Source organism: Centroberyx gerrardi, chromosome 19, assembly GCF_048128805.1.
Source record: "Centroberyx gerrardi isolate f3 chromosome 19, fCenGer3.hap1.cur.20231027, whole genome shotgun sequence".
In the NCBI taxonomy this organism is placed as follows: domain Eukaryota; kingdom Metazoa; phylum Chordata; class Actinopteri; order Beryciformes; family Berycidae; genus Centroberyx; species Centroberyx gerrardi.
The window spans coordinates 17228451-17250494 of NC_136015.1; the positions used below are offsets into that span (position 1 = coordinate 17228451).

Below are 22044 nucleotides of genomic sequence, written 5' to 3' on the forward strand. Positions count from 1 at the left end.
ACAATACATTTTTATTAAAACCAAGACAGTGACCTGCAATAACAATCATAATAACCACAAGCAGCACCAACAGAACAATGAGAGAGATAATACCACAACCAAAACAACACGTTCATAATTTTGCAGTTACAGTATGAGAGATTTTGGCAATAAGGTAAATAGGCATTCTCATTTGGAATAATTACAAAACAACTTGTTAGTTTTCACTTAAGCAACGAAATAGTAGCACTGGCCACAGCTGAGCCATTCAGTTATGAGTCAAATGTTATAATGGCAACGCTTCAGTGTTTACATACTCAAGCATCAGCTCCATCCATATGCCTTGTTTTAAACATTAGCTCCCAATAAACACACACGAAACATCAGGACATTTTGAGGGAAAATATTCAGGCTACAACTGCCCCAATACGTTCGACTTGGCACACAGTTTGACTTTTCATATAAAAAACATTTTCCCTGCATCCATTAACACTCAGCATGACAATATCAACAGACACTTTGACCTCAACATCTTATGGTTTTCACAGGAACGTTTTCCTCACACCACCTTTCCATTTCATTAATCAACACATACAACTTGGTGACTCCTCGGCTTGGTGATGCATCTAACTCGTCCTGTACACCTTTACAAATTACACAACCCCGACATCGTCTCATGCACTTGCCCTGGAGTTTAGCTGCCCCGAGGTACTAATATAGACTCAGTTTTCCCTCATCAAATTGTAATCATGAGTAAGGGGAAATAAATGGCAAACTGATCCTATATCAGCCTCTGCGGGCGCTCCACCGCCCCTCTTACCCTCCCAACCCCCCTGGTCCCTCTCTATCGCGGGGCGGTGAAGGCCCCCTGGGCAGCGTTAGTGGCGGCCTGGCGCACAGCCTGATTGGACATGACTCCGGTGGCGAACTCAGCCTGGGCCTTCTGGAAGCTGGCATCGGTCTGCCTGTACATAGAGTGGACCTGGAGGAGGGGGGGAGAGCGGAGGGCGCTGACAACTGATACACACACACACACACCAATTCATCATTATATTATGCTCATTGTCAGGGTGAAAACGATACCCAGAACTTGATATCGGGGCTATTCTTCAGACCGTTTGTTATCTGTTGACAGCTCCATGGTAGGTGGACCACCAGGGCACGGCGGCCGCAATTATCCGCACGGACCACGTGGGAAGTGTGAATACAGGTGGACGAGTTTGCTTTCACTCTCTTCCCTCATTTTATATCCCAAGAAAGGCGACCTACCAGATCATGTCACAGTATTTCCAACTGGAGTTCCCCATTGTCTCCCATTCTGTTTTGGCTTGATTGAAAGTATTTACATGCACAACGCACATTAATATTGCAGTATTATTTGGATATTCCATGTAAGTAGTCCACTTAAGAATTGGTATATGTAAATGCCATATTCGCTTTAAAATAGCCGGAATAATCCCATTTATGATTAAAAATTGGATGTGATAATTATAAGCCAATATTAACAGGGCTCCTACACATTTTACATTGCAAAATTCCATACTTTTTCATAAGACCTTAATTGCTGCATGCTGATAGCGGTTGGTGAAGATGACAGTTCAAAACAATATGACAAAATGTTAAATGACTGTTGTTTTTAGATCTAGATAAAATGTGTAGTGTACTGGGACTGACAAATACTACTTTTCCAGCCGTTTTGTGCAGTTTCCAAGACTTGGAGATTCAATTTCCATCCGTTTCCAGATCTATGCAGGAACCTTGTATTGACCATGATACTATAAAAGGTCAATACCTTACCGTATTTATTGTCGTTCTGTGTGGTCTGTGTAAGTTCTGTTTCCATGGTAACACTCTGAATATTCTGTTAATTCATGCCTACAGAGATATTTGCGATCGACATATGAAGATGCATATAAACACTTCATCCAAAATATGACCTCAATTTGATCTACTATCTGGAATACTGTACATGTAAACAAACTCATTCAGTGTTCACCTTCTTGAGCATGACAACCCCCATGGCAGTCTGGGCAGTGAAGAGGACGGCATTGATCATCATGATCACTCCAACGGGGACGCTGGTCTTCAGAGCAGCCAGGCTCACGATCCACCCACTGAGGGAGGGAGGGAGGGAGGGGCAGGAAGACAGAGGAAGAACAACAGATTTATGAGATAAAGGAAATAGCCAATTAACTTCAGACAGAAAGAGAGAGGCACTGGAAATCTAGACAGAAGAAATTGGACAGATGTAAAAAGCAGTGTGATGATCATATGGCAGCCCCAGTCCAGATACAGGGATAAGTTTGTTTGCGGCTCATACCTGAAACCCCATCCAGGGATCCCGATGGTCATGATGACATAGACGACCACTTGGGCAAAGAAAATGAAGAAGAAGGCGAAGAAGTTGAAGGAACTGTCACTCCTAGAGGGGAGGGGGGGAAAATATTAACCATTATCAAGACTGACTGACTGAGGCAACAATTCAATTCCAATCCCGATTTACTATCACAACTGCTACCCTGGGCTCATGATCTCAAGACCCCTTTATGGAAGTCAGCGGCGGTACGCACCTGAAGGCTTTGTAGACGGGTCTGTACCAACAGACAAAGGAGCAGGGGGTGAAGAGAAGGGCCCAGAGGATGGCCAGGCCCAGGCCGACTCCACCGGAGGCGTCAACGCAGAACATGGCCAGGGAGGAGATCAGGTTGAAGAGCAGTGTGCCGGCGCTGACTGCAGGATGGTAAAGAAGGATGAGAGGAAGACAGAGTACACAGAGGGATGAATGAGTGTGGTAAAACAAGAGAGAACAGCAATACTGTCTGAGTTCTAGCATTATTTTTTTCTAGAATCATTTTTATATTCATATTTTATAGTACTATATTTGTTGAATATTGCACTGGATGCCACTTAATGTTTATTGTTGTGTTTTGTCAGTCTGCAATTTGCACTGCACCAACTTACCGAGTTAAATTCCTTGTAAGTGCATATGTGACAATAAATATGATCAACTCTCTGTTTCTGTATTACTGTGGACTTGAACCTGCAGGCTTCAACTCAAATCCAACCCACCCTTCCTCTTTTCAACTGCCATCATGTCAGGATCACTCTACTAGTTTTTACTTGGACCCAACTGTCCTTTTACAGACAGTTAGGTCTGGCCCCATGCTAAATAGTAGACATTTTAACTTCCTATGAGCCGGTGTGCAGCCTCAGATCTTTTATGCAGGGCTCTTCTGACCAGGCTTTTCTCTTACGACCTGCCTGAGGAGCGTAGGCTAGCAGAATCAGGATCATTGTTTATTTAGAGCACTTATTTTTATAGACTTGACTTGATGCGATCCCTTTTATCACTTTAACTACTGTTTTACCCCCTACTGTTATCTTTTTTATCTTGTGTTGCCTTCTTGTTTTTGCTTTAATTTTGTGAATCAAGAGACCACATTTGCGCTTATTGTCCCCCACCAAAGGGGGGACTACGGATCGGTCTCCGTCCGTTAGTTAGTTAGTTAGTTCGTTAGTTTGTTAGTCACACTGTAACGTTGACTTTGTGCCGCTAGGGGGCGGCATTGACAACAAATGGGGACTCAGTGGTAAAGCAGGTCATACAGTTAAAGTTATCATACAATGTGGGGGACAATGAATGGGGACTCAGTGGTAAAGCAATACAGTTAAAGTTATCATAGGTAACATAATAGTCTACACACGCTACACACTTGGAGACATCAGACTGGGTTGATGTGTTGAAGTGAGAGTCAATGGAGAATTTTTGGGCAAACCTCTAACCACAAGACACTGTAGTTATTGTTGTACTGTTATTGCACTCATCACTGCACTACCACTGTGCCGTCAGTGTTGACTACTTATATCATATTACCACTTACCTACTGCAATACCAGATATCACTTATCATTTAGCATTTATATTATTCATAAGTCACGCTCCTGGTGTTGTATGTTATACTGTATATTGTATTATAAATTGTATTGTACATGTTGTGGGGACATGTTTACTATTTGCTTGTTTATTGTTAAAGCACTTTGTTAACTCTGTTTTAAAAAGAAAAGTGCTGAGACAGAAGTAGCAGGAACACAACTGAGTCATCCATACGATGGTGACACTGATAGGGAACTAACACATCTTGCAGAAGTGCACAAGGGTCACAGGAAGTATGACAGTACCGGCCAAATGCTACTAAAAACATTGGCTTGGTGGCTACCAGCTCCGTCGATGCTATTATTCTGCAGGCCGTTGGTTTGAGCACCTAGAAATCGCTCACACACTTGTTTAAATATTGAATTGTGACACTGTGGTGAAGCACTCCCACATCCAGCGGTAAGAAATGATGCGACTGTGATGATGCGAGTTACGGGGAACTCACACATCCAGAAGTAGTACATGATGGTGACGGTGCGCTGGAAGTTCTGGCTGATGTCCAGGTTGATGTCCTGGTAGAAGCAGGGTCCCACTGGGCAGAACGACGGCAGCGGGGGCCAGTTATTCTGACGAGCTGAAGGGGAGAACGGTGGGGGAAAAGTGACTGACAATGATATTGTTACTAAAAAAATCAATAATACTTTGCTGCTGTCTGGTAAAAACCTTTTATTTATTTTACTTGGGATGAAATTCTATATAGTTTTTTATGGGTAGGGGAAGTTTTACGACCCTTGACCCATTAAACCCGTTTAAAACCCATTGTATCATTTAAAAAAATATATAACTGTGTCAATGGGAAAAAAGCTTTTTTTTTTTTATTCCTCTAAACATACTTTTTGGGGATGCGTGCTTTATAGATTATAGATCTATCACTCAGAAACACATATACCCTTTCTGTTAAAGAGCATAAAGGAATCATCTCAGACCTTAGGCAGTATAGTTTACAAAAAGCAAAGGTTAAGGGCAGAAGAAGTTTTCTGCAACTAGGCAATTCCCAAAGTCTTCTTTTCGACCAGTATTCTTGATACTATATCATGCTTTCACCCCTCCCTTTCTCCCCTCCTCCTCCCCCTCTTACAGGCTCCAGGTCCCAGGCTGTGTGACTCCAGCTCCCTCTCTCTCCTCTCCAGCTCTCGGGCCTTCTTCTCCAGCTCCTCCTGCTTCCTCAGGAGCTCTGCTGTGGTGGCGTTCACTACAGTCTGCTACATTTAAAACACAAGGTAAATAATGCCTCAGATCTGCATGTCAAGTTTTAGTGAGATAGTTTGTTCTTGTGTCCCAAAGTCATGAGCCAAAGATTATGTGAATGGCCTTGTCTCATAAGAGATGCAGAACATTGTAATGTGCTCCCAAGGTGTGTACATTTATTAACACCGACAGATAAATGACAACTGTTTTCCGTGACACTAAGTACTCCAGGAGATGCAGAAAACACTTGTCATTTGTCTGATTAAGAGCAGTACACTCAAAATGTCACCTCTGTATCAGTGTTACTAAATTTACACACATGATTGGAGCACATGATTACAGTGTGTGGACTCTCTTTCATTCTTCATGCTTCGGATTTGGCTCAGCACCTGTTGTTGAAAACTAGGATGTGCTTATTTTTGTTCTTTTCTGCAAAAGAGATGCCCAATATTATGTACAGCGTTTCTAGGACATCACCCCTAATTTATGGACTGCATAAATACATACAGCATGTTACAGTGCATAGTCATGTGACCTGCCACAATCAAGTGTGGTATCTGGCAGTGTGGCAGTTTTACATTTTTCAAAAACCCCAAGCACTTAGGAAGTCCATCAAAATCACTGCTGTCTTTGCCTTTTAGTAAATATTCTTGCTTTTCAAATCTGCAGATGTGCTTAAGTACTTCGCTACACTCAATACACCTGTTAATTTGTCACATCCACCTATTAATCAAGTGGAGAGAGCGGTCTGTTGCAATGTGGAGATGTGACAGGCAACGTTTTTAAGCTCAAAATCAGCTGTCTTATGCTATGAGTTATACATCTTGGTCTGCTGGATAAAAAAAGCAAGAAATGCTACTGCAATAACACTGATAGGTTATAATGGATCAAGTGAGCATGGAGTGAGCATAGAGTGTGTCTGAAGATACAACAAAGCACCACACTTAATCATGAAGGCCACTTTTAATCATGAAGAGACACTTGACTAAGGAGTACATCCTCATATTCCCAATGCCATTTTTGAGATCTGCTTCTTAAGGTTGAATAGTCTGAGATCACATTATTGTATGTCCACACTTGGAACGAAAATTGTTCTTATGTATCTCCTGTGGCTGTATCTATTTTAATCTGTGTCTATATTACTTTTTCCCACACTCCCTCTCCCATCTCTTAACATTTCTTGTATTCACATTGCAGCTGGATTGCGTCCAGAATATGTAGAATTATGATTACAAGGTCTGACCACATCCATATCTGGTTTTGAAGATCCAATTGCAATGTGAGTAAAATCACAGTTTTGTGTGTCCAGGTCTGGCACTGAATATGTTCTTGTGAGAGATGATAGAGGATGCGCTGGAATGAGAAGTTTAACAACCATAGTGAAAGTGTCTTTACACTGGGCCGGTAGGTTGTGTACCTGGGAGTTATAGGAGCCATAGTTGCGCGGCTCGGTGGGCGTTGTCCTGCTGGGTGGGGTCTGTGCAGGAGCAGATGGAGCGGAGGGAGAGGTGGCTTCATATGGTGGTGGAGGCTAGAAAATATTTAGGAAACATAATTATCAATGACAGAAACCATACACCAGTATGTTGTCATAGGGCACAACAAGTGAGTCACCCTCGCCTTTGTTTGGGAGCAGAGCGGTGCATCATAACATCTGTATGGTCTTTACTTTTGCTGGACATTTTAAAACATATGAACAAGACACAGAAAGGGCCTTGTTTCCACTGTATTCCTTGGTGTAACGAAGTACAATGGCAGATCAAATCATCGTACTCTGTCCCTCAAGATGAAACCAAGCCCAGGCATAATAACACTATGTGAGACTGTTCAGTATAATAACACCATTTCAGTTATCAGCAATTATCCTTGGCCTCAGCGATGAAGCACAAATATTTCTTACCCCAGTTTTATTGTCAAAAGGATTGTAAAGGTCCAGTGTGGCATATCCTGTGTTGCTGCTATGTTGAGTCACAGCAGGGTCCTAGCAGGCAAATCAAACAAAGGATTATTTCATCAGTACAGTAATCTGTTTGACATGGCTTGCGAGAACATAAGCCTTATTTAACAATTGTTGTGTAGATTTTTAGTAAGGGCTGCAACTGGGCAAAGATTAAGTAGGGCAGGCCAGCCACACCACATCACATGAGCAACAACACGCCTGCTCTTACATACCAACATCAATGCCTTTCATCCATCAAACAGACAGAATACACTGACATTATGCTAGCTTTCCATTACAAATCACCTGGAAAGGGTTGTGGTCGTCCATTGGCTCCGGAAAGCTTGTGTACTTTGACATCTCGATGGAGAGGGCTTATCGGCCTGTCTCTGTTGTTCGAGAAATGAAAAACACTCAGCAGGTTACGGTTAACGTCAAGCTAACGTTACTCACGGAGGCAACGGACACCAGCCGTTCAAATTCTCCGTTTTTTTCCTAAACGGAGAGGCGGACTGTCGGTGTTGGCTTATCCAGTCAGCTAGCTATCCGTCCCTCTTCGGCTTATCATTGCTCCAGTCGATAGTGCTGGCTCATAGCGACGAGGTAAGCTAGCTAACGTTAGACACTAGACGCAGTTTTAGCTTGCTACGGTTAGCATACTCCGTAGTCAAAATAACCATCCGCCGAGCCTGTCTCATGTGACAGCTACTGTCCACAACAAATCTGATCAACTGAACACGAGTTCACGTTACAGGCCTAATCACTCGTCGCATTCCCTTTCCTGGCGTTTTTCCTCCCACTCCTGATTGTCAGATTCTGGTTTGCTAGATTTGCTCACCAGAATTTTGGCGATTCAAACCGAAAGCGCAGATCCGTTAGTCCAAAAAAAATATACAGCGGTCCAGGAAGTAACCAGCTACCGAACGCCACGGTCATGTGACTGCTGCGGCAGAGAAACACGTGGAAGCTGAAGGGGGCGTGGCGACTCGTGTTTGTTTCTTGCTAAAAATACATGGTGAATTTTCCCTTTGCTGTTTGTTACATGCTGGACCAGTTTGATGTTGACCGTGCTTTAGAGGCCCTGGTAGGCACGAGGCAAAGCGGGGTGAAACCATTTGAACTTCTGTAAAGCATTGTCTGTCGTGTTAATGCCATTATAACAAATATTATAAATAGTAATGAATAAATTGTATTGACAAACGATAGCCTGTTGAACACTAGCTAAAGAACGCGATTGCAAACATAACATAAAAATACATGTGTTGCAAAGCGACACTTAAGCGGTCACAGGTGTTTGTTTCTCAGACATTCAGAACTGAGGACCAGAAATATCGGTTTAATTATTAGCTCATTCCAGTGATTCCAGTTGACACACATACACTGAATGTACAAAATAGGACACTTACTCTTCACTGATGAGGTGAATCTAGATAAGAGCCATGATCGAATATTGATTTCTGTTATTAAATGTATACCAACCACAAGGAGAAGAGTAGATAAGCAGACCAGTGAGGTTACTGAGAACACACAGTCTGGAGGAGGCCCAGTAGTCCCGCTGCTTGCTCAGGCAGCACTGTGTGCCTGTCACTGTTTCAAAACCTGGAAAAGCCATCACTGCCTGTGAACCGACTTTTGTTAATAAAAAATCAATAATACTTTGCTGCTGTCTGGTAAAAACCTTTTATTTATTTTACTTGGGATGAAATTCTATATAGTCATTTAGTTTCCCATGGGTGCATGCACCGTTTAATCTGAGTCAGTTTGAGCAGGCGGACAGGCAATTTCTCAGCACAATGTCAATATTCACACCTAATCCCCTTGTACAGTCCCCTTGTACAGTCCCATCAGTCCCATATTTATTTATTTTTTTTGTTTTGTTTAATAATTGATGATTAATCTCTTGTTACATGCTTTGGTAATATTGTTTGTTTGTGAACTGTCATGCCAATAAAGCACCTTGAATTGAATTGAAGGATTTTTAATCTTTGAGACAAGATGTGGATTGCGCAACTTGAGCTGCAACTCAACATCAGGAAGATGTCCCTAATATTTTTCACCCTCAGTGTATGCTTTTTATCTCCTGATAAAAATAACAGAGGCTATACACACTTTGTTTCACTGTCCCCTATGCTGTTACTCATCATTGGACCAGTTTGGTGAATGACCATGATTGGAAATTATTTGGAATTTGCCCTATAAACACGTTGATTAAAAAGTAAGTGAAGCCTCTTCCCAAATATAGCTATTACCCTACATTATCTTGTTATGTTAAAAGGGATATCTGTGTAAATTGTTATTTTTGTGACATACTGTATGTCCTTAATCTGCTTCGTTTATTCTATTAATCCCATATCCATAAATCTAAATTGAGTTATTCCAAATCTTAATGCTATCTGAAAACAAAACCAAACAATATAAACACAAATTTCTCCCCTAAAAATAAGACAGCTGTCAAGACAGTGAATTCATGTATTTGATTTGACATATTTTATAAATGCCTCTTTCCCCTGGTTCTGCGTTTATTTGACTGTTGGTACTTTTTAAGACGTTGTGCTGTAATAAGAATAAAAAGGCAGAATACTGTATTTATTGTCATTACCACTCCTTCCAGTAGGTGTCACTGATGTGCCTCGAAAGATCAAGTGTATGTGTGCGTGTGTGTTTGTGTGTGTGCGTGTGTGTGTGAGTGTGACCTATCACATTCCCATAGGCGTCTGAATTACACTTTGGGTTGGGGCAAAAATTCTGTCATAGAACTGGTGTGTGAGTGAGTTTATGAGTGTGTGTGTGTGTGTGTGTGTGTGTGTGTGTGTGTGTGTGTGTGTGTGCATGATTTAACCAGATCCCTATGTTTTTTGCTATGGCTCCTTGTGCTGCACTTGCATGTTAACAGCACACTTTTGTCAGGTGAAAACCAGAATCTCCAGAATGTCAACTTTTCAGCAACAACGAAAAACAGACTTGTTTTCAGCTTCATGCATTTTCCAGTTCATCCAATGAGTTTTGAAAGGTTTTCATAAGCCCAAGAATCGTAGAACTTTCTCGATCCATAGAGGACGATGTAATCCCTTGATTTAAGTTAATACATAAAAGTCACCAAAAGTGGATTTACAAGGTTTTCACCTGGCAATAATGAGCAGTAAACTTCTGAATGCTCCTCATACTTTTCCCATGGGTGCGTGCACCGTTTAATCTGAGTCAGTTTGAGCTGGCGGACAGGCAACTTCTCAGCACAATGTCAATATTCACACCTAATCCCCTTGTACAGTCCCATTAGTTCTGTTTCAATCTCTTGCCCTTCACGTCACGAGGGGTCACATGGGTGACTGAGGGGCAGTCATATGACAGCATTATAAACACATAGGCCCCCCCTCTCACACACACACACACATGCACACACACGTGCACACACACGGTCTAATAAATGCACAGTAGACCCTTCTCCCCATCATTTATGAGCAGAGTTGTTTACATAGCATGGCCATGTTGACTCTATTTGTGTTTACTTTTATGCCCTTGTGTAGCAGCATCTGTGTTTGTCAGCTGCCTGTGAGTCATCATTTCCGATAATGGCTCTCTGTTATGATTGGTCCAGATGGCGCCAAGTCAAAAGTTGGAGTTGGGTGACTCCCGATCCTAAAACCACAGCATTCCACAGCCAATCAAGCGATGCAAGGCTCCATGACATCACTGCCTGTGGAATGAACTGGCATAACAGTTGTGTGTGGAAAGTGACCTGGGTAACAAGGAGGGGCTGGGTGGTTTAAACTGCTCCTATGAGGATAACAATCATTAGTCAAACTGGGTGTTTAATCAGAATCAGGCGTTTTATGTACATGCATGTGTGTGTGTGTGTGTGTCATGCATGCTCATTTTTTATTGAGCAAATTGCAAGGAACTTTCCATTCACCCCAGAGTGCCGTTACAGTACTGTGGTTTTGTTGAGTAACATGGGCTTCACTGAAGCCACTGAAAACATACTTTGTCCCTGTGAGACATAAAAAAATGCACGATAATTGATGTTGTTTAACCCACACATACTTGATCACTCACATAATCTCTCTCTCTCCCTCTCTTTCTCTCTCTCCCTCACACACACTCACACACACACACAGACACACTCACATTTACCCAGTGAGGTTACTGAGAACACACAGTCTGGAGGAGGCCCAGTAGTCCCGCTGCTTGCTCAGCACTGTGTGTATAAACTGGGAAGAACTTCAGAGGAGTGCCTGTCTGCTCACCGTTTCAAAACCTGGAAAAGCCATCACCGCCTGTGAACCGTGTTGCTCTCCTCAGGAAGTGCCTGAGAGACCCTGAAGGACCATATTTCACAGCAAGGTGAAGTCTGCCCTGGACTGAATCTCGGAGTAAAGTCTTGGGTGAATAGAGCATGGGCTAGGGGGATTCTGAGTTCTGCTAAATCCATCATTTTTAGATGACGGCCCTGTCTCTTTGTATTTCAAGTTTGTTTGTATATTTTGCTTGCGCCCATCAACTTGAAAAGTGGGTTTGGAGAGGGAGCAGCTGGAAGTCTCCCCGCACAACTTAAGTGAAAGCCACTTAACACTTTGTAACTGGGTGCAAAGCCAGAGAAGAAGGGGTGGGGGACTTTTCATTGAGCTCATAAGTAGGTACAGCTGGGAAAGGGAGCGGGGGGAATAGTGCTTCTCCTGATTTTATGAAATTATTTTCTTGTGGCGAACCTCTCTCTCTTTCTCTCACTCTTTCCTCACCACTCCCTGTTTCCCCCTTGTCTTTGCCAAATGTCTCTCAAGGTGGCGTTTACGAAATATGGATCGTCTTTGGGAGTTTTCAGACTAATTGGGCGCGTTTGTGTGCTGTGGTGAAAGAGAGCACACAGAGGACAAAACGCAGTGGATGAGAATGGATGAGGGACGGAGAGGAAAGGGTGTGGACTAATCAGGAGAGCATGAGTGGCAGATAATGATGTAAAGCAATACGCAGAGAGAAGACAGGGGAATAGGAGGAGGCAGCGTAGAGAATACTTCTTTGAGAGGGAACATACATTTTGGCTTCTCAAAAAAAACACTGACGCATGATAAATTCATATAAAACTGTGTGTATTAACAATTTGAAAAAAAAGGATTTAGATACTGTAATAAAGTTTTACAAACAAGGAATGTATGACATCTTTATGTAGTACATAAAGAGTAAAATCACTTTTTGGTGATAGAGCAATGCGATCTACAATATAACAAGCAGCTACCAATATCCACTCATGTAAACTGATGCCTTTCTCAACAGCGCACTGTTTGACAAGATCTGACCAAACTCTGACCGCCTGGAAGTATGAAGAAGAAAACAAAGGGGAGTAAATGTAAACCATGCATGAAGCACAAAACTGAAGTGCTGTGTGACCGTCTGGAAGGCTCCTCATTCTCTCTCATAAACTCTGGTGCACACAACATCCCCGGCACTCATTGTCTGAAAGAAAACAGCGACAAAAGACAAAATTTAAAGCCTTTTTAGCACCATAAAGCTCGGACAATAAGCATTGTCATCTACGTTTTAGGGTCTTATTTAATCTGAAATACAAATGCACTCTCCAAAGCCTCCAAAGTCCTGTCTAGGTGCTGTAAAACAAAATAATCACCAGTATCAGTTCTCCGTCGTTGGTCAGTTCCCGGGTCCAGGCTGTCTTGGGTCCCTCGCCCTTCTGTAAAGTCTGTTCGCAGCTGATCTTGTTGGCTGTCTCCCACTTAGGAAAACTCTGCAGGGATTCACACAAGAAGAGATTGACCGTGTATGTGAATGACAGACATCGGTGAAGTGTACTGGACATTATGGGGCTTAGCAAAGCTTGGGGTTTCGTGATAGCTGCAGCTCAGTGGGCCGATCTCTGCATGTTACAACATTTTATAGTCTGTCAGAAGCCATGTCCTTCACCACTCACTCAGCATCAAGAAATGAAGAACAGATCCCTGCATTATCACCAAGAACGACTCTCGAGTTGCACTGAAATGGTTTCCATATGTCTCTTCTACGCAGAACTCTGGCAAGCTATGCTGTCCCTGGCCAAGTGGTCTGCTGGTATGCATGTGTTAATATTATATAGGAATGTTATATGAGAGGTGCCACGGGGAAGCGATGTGTACCGTGCAGGGGCGTCCGTCCACCGTGGACTCGCTGAAGGACTGGCCCACGGTGAAAGAGACATGGGTGGTGCGGACGCTGGTGGACGTCTGGATGGACAGAGTCTCTCCCTGCTGGGTGATATCCACTGCCGGGCTGGAGGCCGCCGCCACCGCCATCTTCCTCAGGAACACGTTCACTCCTGACCACAGGGGAGTAAAACACAATCAGGATGAACACAAAACAGAATGGACAGCAAGACGAAATCTGTTATGTATCATCTGCATCACCTCAATGGGTGTTGATTTATGAAAGATGGCAAAAAATATCATCAGAATCATTTTAAATTAGCAATTAATTTGATATGGTTAAAGAAATAGTTCACCCCGAAATTAAAATTCAGTCATTACCTACTCAACCCCATGTCAGCCTTCTCTCAAACTATTGAAGTTAATGAGGTCATCATTTACAGCTCCAAAAACGCACAAAATGTCCATCAGATTTCTCCAAACAGCTTGTGCAGCATCATCCAAGTGTTTTGTAGCCAAACAATTACACTGTGGGTCCAAAAGTCCAATATTTACTTCATTATCTCCCAGATTTTCCTCACTGACAACACTCACATGCACACCCTTCTGCTCTTGGCACTTTCTCTAACAAAGCATTGTCAGTGAGGAAAATAGAGGAGTTAATGAGGTATTTGTTTTGGGTCCACAGTGCAATCGTTTGGCTACAAAACACTTGGATTATACTGTTTGGAGAAATTTGATGGACATTTTATGCTTTTTTTGGAGCTGTAAAAAGATGGCCCCGTTAACTTCAATAGTTTTGGAAAAGGCTGAGATGGAACTATGGGGGCTAACTCACTGTGTGTTTGGTGATCCTACAAACTCCTACGTAGATAATGACTGAATTTTCTATTTGGGATGAACTATTCCTTTAATTAGTGCTGACGCAGTACAAGACAGCTGCACAACATGGGATTGACACAGCAAGACAAAACGAAACAAGACCTCACGTATCGTGCAGACAAGATGCATTGTGTGACAGCAGGCTGGAAGAAGGATTTATCACTGTAGCGACAGCGGCATAATTGGTAGCAACAACGGCGCAGTCACTGATGTGCAAAGTACAACTAGGTTGACACATAGACTGAATAGCTTATATCAACATCTACGTGCAGATTAGCAGGGTGGGGTCAGTGGGGGTGTGATGCTTCTTGCCTGCAGCTTTCATTCATTCATTCCCAATGTAAAAACACTTGTTTGACACACATAGCAGAAGGTGGCTGCAAGTATATGAAACGTGTCTGGATTTTTTCATCTGTCTATTCATTTCAGTTGGATGGGTTTCAGAACAAAATCTCCAGACTACCCCACATACATCTGATTCAGTTTCCCTGAGGCCAGTCCATATTTGCTCATGGAATGGTATAACAAGGGGGCAACACACACACACACACACACACAGACATACAGACAGAGAGAGAGAGAGAGAGGGTTGGGGGGCCCAGGGCAATGACGGAAAGTCAGTCTCAGTGCTTGCTGGCTGAAGGGGCCCAATTCAAGGCTTAGTTCCGTTTACACTGGCTCTAATTACAATCGCATGAGGAGGACCTTGCTTCAGATGAGCAGAAATCTAACATTCTTCCACAGGCTATTTGTCTTCTGATTTTTAATGGATGCCACTGGCTGGCCCTACCCTGACCTCTCTCTCTCTCTCTCTCTCTCTCTCTCTCTCTCTCTCTCTCTCTCTCTCTCTCTCTCTCTCTCTCTCTCTCTCTCTCTCTCTCTCTCTCTCCTGCTCTATATACAGCCTCATACAACAGGAGCAACCTTCCCAACAACATGGGTTAGAAGGGAAATGTTGAACACTGGAGCAAACAGGAGTCAACTTGTTTAACCACACAGAGCCACTTGTATTCTGAGAGGAAATGGACTTAACAAGTCTCCCTGAGGCCACTGTGATCATTTGAGTCGGATATCCAATTAATAATCTGATGGACCAAATGATTGACAGGTCTTTGTTAAGCTGATACCTCCTTTTCCTATATATATTTTTTTATTTTAACTGTGACCTGGATTGGGACCGGGCTGTAGTAACATATACATTACAGCAGTTAGACTTCTGGTTAAATGCATATTAATATCAAATTTTAAGGATTTTTCTTTTTAAAGTAAAGCATTTTCGCATTTGTTTGCTAAAGACCGAAAATATGATGTAAATTGACGTCTAATTTTGGGTTAACCCTGTCTTGTTCTGGGAGACTTTGGACAGGAAAACTAACAAAACATTTTCAAAAACAGTAAAGCAGTAAAACATTTTCAGTAGACACCATCACTCTCTTTTTCTTCCAGCAACTTAAATAGACATGTTTAGCTCTGCAGCAAATGAGAGTTAATGGGATACATAAAATGTCCCAAATGCTGCATGACAGTTACTCACCCAGTGCTTTCAAAAGTTCTTCGAATTTTTCCGAAGATTTCATTTTCCATTTGCCCGAGAAGTCTGTGATTTTATTCTCCATTTCAATACACGCAGATGCCCCAAAACGATGGTTGCAGAAAAATAGAAACTATAGTCTGAACTGCAGAGCGTGTGTCATTCGCTGGCCCGGGTCTGTCTCTCGTTTACCGTTAACCGGCTCGTAATGCGGTCCCTTCTGCCATTCATTGGCTCAAACCTCTGCAGGATCTGCTGGTCCAGCCTGTGCTGGGTGGTGGCAGGGAGGGATCATGCATGGCGATTTCCCCCCATCCTGATCCACTGTGGGCTTAATCTCCACCTCTGTCTGCTCCACCTCTACATATTAGCATGGTGAAAGATTTGGATCAAATTGTTGCTATGTGGATTGATGGGGGTGTTGTTACTGGTAAATACGTTATGCCAAATTGGATTTAAATTATGAAAATGCAGCTCTAATTAATCGTTTGATGTTGATGAACAGCCATTAGGAGATTAATTAATGAAGTAAGCCTATTTAAGTGATCTTTCTTGGATGTGCTATAGGCCCATGTGGATCACTTAACAAGAAAAACAAATGATGGATTAACCTTTTCTTTGAAAACTTCCAATTTGAAGCCATCCTGAGGGAGATTAAGATTTTGGAATGTGAAATCAGATAGTACAGGGTTAAACTACAGTTCAGCTCCTAGAGGGGGGTGGGAAGTTGGTACTAATGAGATAAGGCAGCTAGTTGGAGGCATTCAGCAGCCATCAGCCTATAGGTTAAAAACATTTACACTCTACAATTAAAATCAGGAGACAAACATTATATCCATTAATCCACCAAATAAACAGCCATATGGTTTTACTTATCAAATAGACTGCCCTCTGGTCCAGTCTCTGTCTGAAGGAGACAAGGAGACACTTTCCCCACTCTGACAGGTTTCATGTCTTTGCATGTTGTGTTTGTAAACAAACAGAGACACAAGACACTGTTTACCTTTTCAGTCAGGTGCTTTAGCGGAAACTGGAGGCTATGCAGCAATTACTTTAAATGTACATCCTATACACCCATCAGAGTAATCAACATAGGCTACATTACATATACATATATTATAGTATTGTAATTACAATACTACTTGAATTTCCAATTACTTCACATGTGATATTTGACCCACCATTAAGTTGCATACTGTGTTGTCTTGTTTCACTGTTTTGTTTTGTTTTGTTTTGTTTTGTTTTGTTTTGTGTTGTCCATGCTGCTATCAGTTTTACTCTTCTTTGAAGCTGAATTGAACTGAACTGAATTGAATTACACTGATTTATTGATTGATATTGTAAAATAATTAACTGATGACAAGAACAGGGGATGACGTTAAAAGATATAAAGCGGATTTGACTGGCCACATTTTCTATCACAGGAATTTAACTGCCTTTCTTGATTTGCCGTCCTTTGTAGTGGGAATCCCCCGAGGTAACTGGGTTGGTTTGTATGATCTGCAGAAGAGATAAAATGCTAATGGTTATGGGACTCCTCTCTCTGTCACTGTCTCTTTTACTCTCTCTCTCTCTCTCTCTCTCTCTCTCTCTCTCTCTCTCTCTCTCTCTCTCTCTCTCTCTCTCTCTCTCTCTCTCTCTCTCACACACACACACACACAAGGATATTTCATGGAGTCTGGATCAGAAGTGATACCTCTGGAAACATGATGAAGTGCATTCAACAAACAAAAGAGTCATGATGGTATCTGTGCAGGTTGTCTGAGCTTTTCCTCCCTTACCTCCCATTTAAAACACTAGAGTAACTACAGTATAGGCCTAATTATAACACCAAGTGAATTAACCTTGGAATGGGCAAATAAAAGTACTTCTGAATGCAAATTAGTACCATTCAGGCCAGCATTCACCGTTGGCTGACCTCAGTCCGTGCTATTATCTGTCCAAGAATATGGGATTAAGAGACGCAGGGATGAGAGAAAGAAGGGGAGAATGACCCTGATGAAAGGAGAACACTGGACACCCAGTCCCTGTTGCTATGGCAACGGGTACAGTTTCATAAATCTGCCGGATTGTTGTGATTCCCCTGAATGCGGTCTCACTTTACATAGACCATAATAATAATCGCTGAGGAACAGTTAGTCCAAAATGTCCAACATGCCTTCCCTGCCCTTTGGTTCCCATATAAGAGTGGATATTTATTTGTCTGTCTGTCTGTCTGTCTGTCCATTCACTCATTTTGGATTCAGTCATAACTTACTTCATTTCCATTATTTACCTAATTTGTGATGTCTGACGATCTTTCTCCATATGATTTATAGAGCCATGACTTCATCATTGAAATCCCCTGCCAACAGCAATAACTAGTTTGGATTTCTTTACGCCTGCAAGTCACACTGATAAATCAGATCACAAGGATCAAATGTAGGTGAATGCATCTCTTTGGGAATTTGGCTTTAAGCACATGTATGACAAAAAACCCTTGAAAGCATGCAACACAGTAAGTAAAATGTTCACTAAAGCATTTCTGCTGGGGACAGAGGTCAGCAAAATGGTTGAGTCAAGCGTCACCTAGCGTTGATTTTCTGCAGGGTTTCTAGTATGCGGAACTATTTATAGTTGTTTCCACTCGGTCCACTTTTCTGCGAGCACCACCGGCCTCAACATGGCGAACCATCTTCGCTTCTTTGCGCGGACAATAATGGTTCATGAGGGCAACGTCGATGCAGCATACAAGACGTTGAACAGGTCAAACGCTTTGGTCAATACTATTATAATTTTTCTCACGTATTAGAATTAGCTAAAATGTGTTATTCTTAACCAGCGGCTAACTAGCTAGCGTTAGCTAACTCACCCTTCGGCTCAATGTCAGTGCAGCAGCTGCGCAATAACGTTACTGTTCATAAGCGGTAACATTGATGTTATGTTTGTTTGAGGGTTTTGTTTTAGATACACACCTTTCTCTCTGTTTCTCTTTGTATGAGAAACAATACATGGAGAGAACGGCAGGTATCGATATAGGTATTCATGATTCTTATATCTCAATTTAATGGCGATAGGTCATAGACTCAGAGTATCCTCTATTTCGGGATGAAACCATAAACTCACTTTTTTTTTTTTTTTTAATGTAAATCAATGTTCAGGGCAGTTTATGATGAAACACATGCATCCTTGATAATACATCGTGTTGTCTTCATGGATTTTATGTGCAACTCTAAGTTTTTTGACACCAACTAGCGGTGGAAATGATGAAGTGGGTATTCCACATTCATCCGTCATCAAATTACCACCCCTAACTCCAAAGGCCAGCCCCCGCTCCCATCCAAACCCCCCCCTTCCTGACATGCACGAGCTCAAGTACATAAGAGGGCGTGCGTCCACGTTATCATTCAACCTCCCTCCTCCAGCCCCGCCCCCCTCCACCGTCCTATCACTACCCACAACTTTGTATTTTTCATAACTGGGGAGTGGGCGAAGTCAGGCATTTTCTGTCTGTTTCATCACCCTAAACTTTAAACTTGTCAGTTCACTACAACAATTCTACAACTGCTCTGCAGTAAGATCGCTGGTGTAATTGTTGATCTAGTCTCAGACTCCCACCCATGGCTGGAGTCAACACACTTTCAAATCAGTCAGATCAGGAAGAAGAATTTCTCCAAAATTTAAAACTGGAAATAAGTTTCCAAGTTCCAGTATATTCAGAAATTTAGAACGACTGCTCTTCCAGTGTTATTTGTATTGATGTGTTAATCTACATATTGAGTGAGTTGGCCTCAACCCTAGTCCCAGCTGTTCACACTGTATTCCTTTACATGTTCCAGGGTCCTGGCTCAGGATGGGATTATTGAAACAGTGAAGCGAAAACGCTACTACGAGAAGCCTTGCCGAGAGAAACAGCGGAGGAACTTTGAGAACTGCAAGCGCATCTACCATGCCGACATGGCCAGGAAGCTCGCCTTCATCTCCAAGGCACACAGACAGGATCCCTGGGTCGGCTGCTAGTGAAATGGAGTGTGATGAAATAGGACATTTTCAACGGACCAGTCAGGACAGGACCAGCAAACTGGAAGAAGGAAACAAAAAAGAAACATCATAATATCAAAATGAACTTAGGGACTTCCATGTGGTCACATTGTTTAAAAGTAAAAGGAAGACATCACCTGTGCATCTGTCATTGTTCAAGTTGACTGTGGCATTTTTCCTTTGCACAAATTTCAAAGGACAAGTGCAGTGCTATTCAGAAAAGAATAAAATCTTTTGTACTCATATTTTTGGTTGTAATGAGCATGTTACTGTACTCTTGGTTGATTACATTTTGTTGTGTTCTTCATCTGGGGTCTACCCAGTAGGGATGGGACGATATGCTTATCTCACGATACGATTCGATACGCAATATGGGGTTCACAATTCAATACAACCACGATACGATGTAATAAATAAAAGTTCAATGACAACAAAGTGTGCCTGCAGAATTATGTTTATTTCTGAGCCACAAATCTTTGGAGCAATGGCATTGGCTTGCTAGAAAGTAAACAATTTTAAAATGGCATTGCAAAGTGCAAAGAATATAATTTAGATGGAGAGCTTGTGAACTTGTGATGGTCAAGCCATCCCATTTGCGATTACTACAGCAGAGTAAAATGTAGCTAATATCGCGATTCATTTTTCTCCCCCACTACACGTATTGTCACAATTATGTATTGTGATATGTTGAATTTCGACATATCTTCTGATCCCTACTACTCACACAATCTTACTAATGAAAAACAGTTAATAAATGAGTGTCATTGTCTGACCATTGTTTTAGTTGGTGAGAAAATTCACCATTTCATTCTCGGTCACTATTTACCACAGAACTCCACTCTATAAACGCCAAGATGAAACGATCAGTATTTAAACGAAGATGTCTATAGGATACAGATATAATTGAATGTGCATAAAATTATGTTTATCTACATTGAAGCTTCACAACTAGTTGTCAGGTACCGTTCAGAGAAAATGTAGGTGCCCTCATTGATTTCACGGGGTGGGGGAGATGCAAACATCGCCGGGGATGTTTTTGTGTGAATGGGGTCTCGGCTCAAGCAGCAGCTCTCCGCATCTTATCGGGGTCATCTCTGTACAGTGTGGTGTTGATGCACATTCATGATGTCAAAGCCGCCTCCCGCAAGCTACATTTGTAGCGTCCCTGCACAACAGAGACGCATCAACCACACATGGGCTGTCAGACCCATCGCTCCCACCACAGGGGGTTAAATGTGTGCACCCGCTCTCTCTCCCCACACACAGGGAAAGTTAAACATTTACACTGGGCTGGATTCTCTGTAGAGGTTACCAGGTCAGGTTGATATCCTGTCCTGTGGCTTCTGTCAATGGGTGGGATGGGAATTGGGGGGGGTGGGATGGGAATTGGGGGGGGGGGGGGGGGGGGGGGGGTGATGGTCAGTACAGTGGTTGACCTATATTTCACACTGAAAGAGAGTGAGTGCCACCTCTGACAGCTGTCAAGAATTGAACTGGAATCAGGAAATCACAGTTAAAACCATATGTTAGTAGAATTTATGGGGACAGGGAATATAGATGATAATAGTGTGTCCATCAGTTCAGTCACACTATCTCTATATGGAACATATTCTGTGACAACCAGTGGTGTTACATGATAGTGATGTTTTTGTTGCACCCTTCCCTACATGCACACACATACACTACCACCTTCTCCATCATATACACATTAGCAGGCATATCTATCACAGAGCAGACAACTGCAAACAAGTCACTCCTGAGCGGTCCACTGTGCCAACTCTCATTCCACAAACAGTAACCTGGTCAGCACCACGGACAGCAGTCCTCTGATCTCTACATCAAACACACTTCCCTCATGTAGCCTACAGCAGGGACAGACAACCATGTGCCATGGAGGACTGAGAGTCTGCAGGTTTTCATTCCAACCAAACACTACAGCAGCTGATTTCTCTGATGAGTTCCTCCTCTCTGGTTGAACGTGTGTTGATCAGTGAGATCAGCTGGTGTAGTGTTTGGCTGGAATGAAAACCTGCAGACTCTCAGTCCTCCATGGCACATGGTTGCCCACCAGCCTACAGCTTGAACACTGCAACCAAGTAATACAACACACCCAGCAGTAACACAAATCAACCTTGCTCCCACAAGTTGCCAAGGCTAAGGAACTATGGCAGTAATCCAAACAACCATCCAGAGAACGTTACTCATATGGCGGCCCACCACAGATTCCTTGGAAGGCTGATGGGCCACGGTGCAACTACTTTACTTCAGTTACACCACTGGTGTCAATAACGCATCACTACTGGTCTGAACAGATTATTCCGGCCCGTGGAGTACAGGAGGCACATGGGGTTCTGTACATGCAGCATGATCCAGGCAGCGTGCTTTATCACTGATATAAAGCCTCTCTCCATGGACGTATTACTCTGAGACAGACTACTTATCTCCTC

The 22044-nt window shown here is 42.6% G+C and overlaps 3 protein-coding genes across 3 annotated transcripts; 1 reads left to right on the forward strand and 2 right to left on the reverse strand.

Moving 5' to 3' along the window:
• scamp3 (secretory carrier membrane protein 3) lies at positions 1-7922 on the reverse strand. The gene is made up of 9 exons (XM_071908291.2): positions 7346-7922; positions 7001-7081; positions 6518-6631; positions 4991-5114; positions 4358-4486; positions 2550-2709; positions 2300-2401; positions 1976-2093; positions 1-961 (listed from the first exon to the last, which is right to left on the reverse strand). Exons 1-9 carry the CDS (start codon positions 7397-7399, stop codon positions 824-826), a joined length of 1020 nt encoding a protein of 339 aa, XP_071764392.1. The 5' UTR covers positions 7400-7922; the 3' UTR covers positions 1-823.
• A 4203-nt stretch (positions 7923-12125) lies between these two features.
• crabp2b (cellular retinoic acid binding protein 2, b) lies at positions 12126-15928 on the reverse strand. Its single transcript, XM_071908306.2, has 4 exons — positions 15581-15928; positions 13159-13337; positions 12657-12773; positions 12126-12487 (listed from the first exon to the last, which is right to left on the reverse strand). The coding sequence occupies exons 1-4, from the start codon at positions 15660-15662 to the stop codon at positions 12437-12439; spliced, it is 429 nt and encodes a 142-aa protein (XP_071764407.1). The 5' UTR covers positions 15663-15928; the 3' UTR covers positions 12126-12436.
• A 2287-nt stretch (positions 15929-18215) lies between these two features.
• On the forward strand, positions 18216-19739 carry mrps21 (mitochondrial ribosomal protein S21). The gene is made up of 2 exons (XM_071908313.2): positions 18216-18322; positions 19396-19739. The coding sequence occupies exons 1-2, from the start codon at positions 18240-18242 to the stop codon at positions 19574-19576; spliced, it is 264 nt and encodes an 87-aa protein (XP_071764414.1). The 5' UTR covers positions 18216-18239; the 3' UTR covers positions 19577-19739.
• The last annotated feature ends 2305 nt before the right edge of the window (positions 19740-22044 follow it).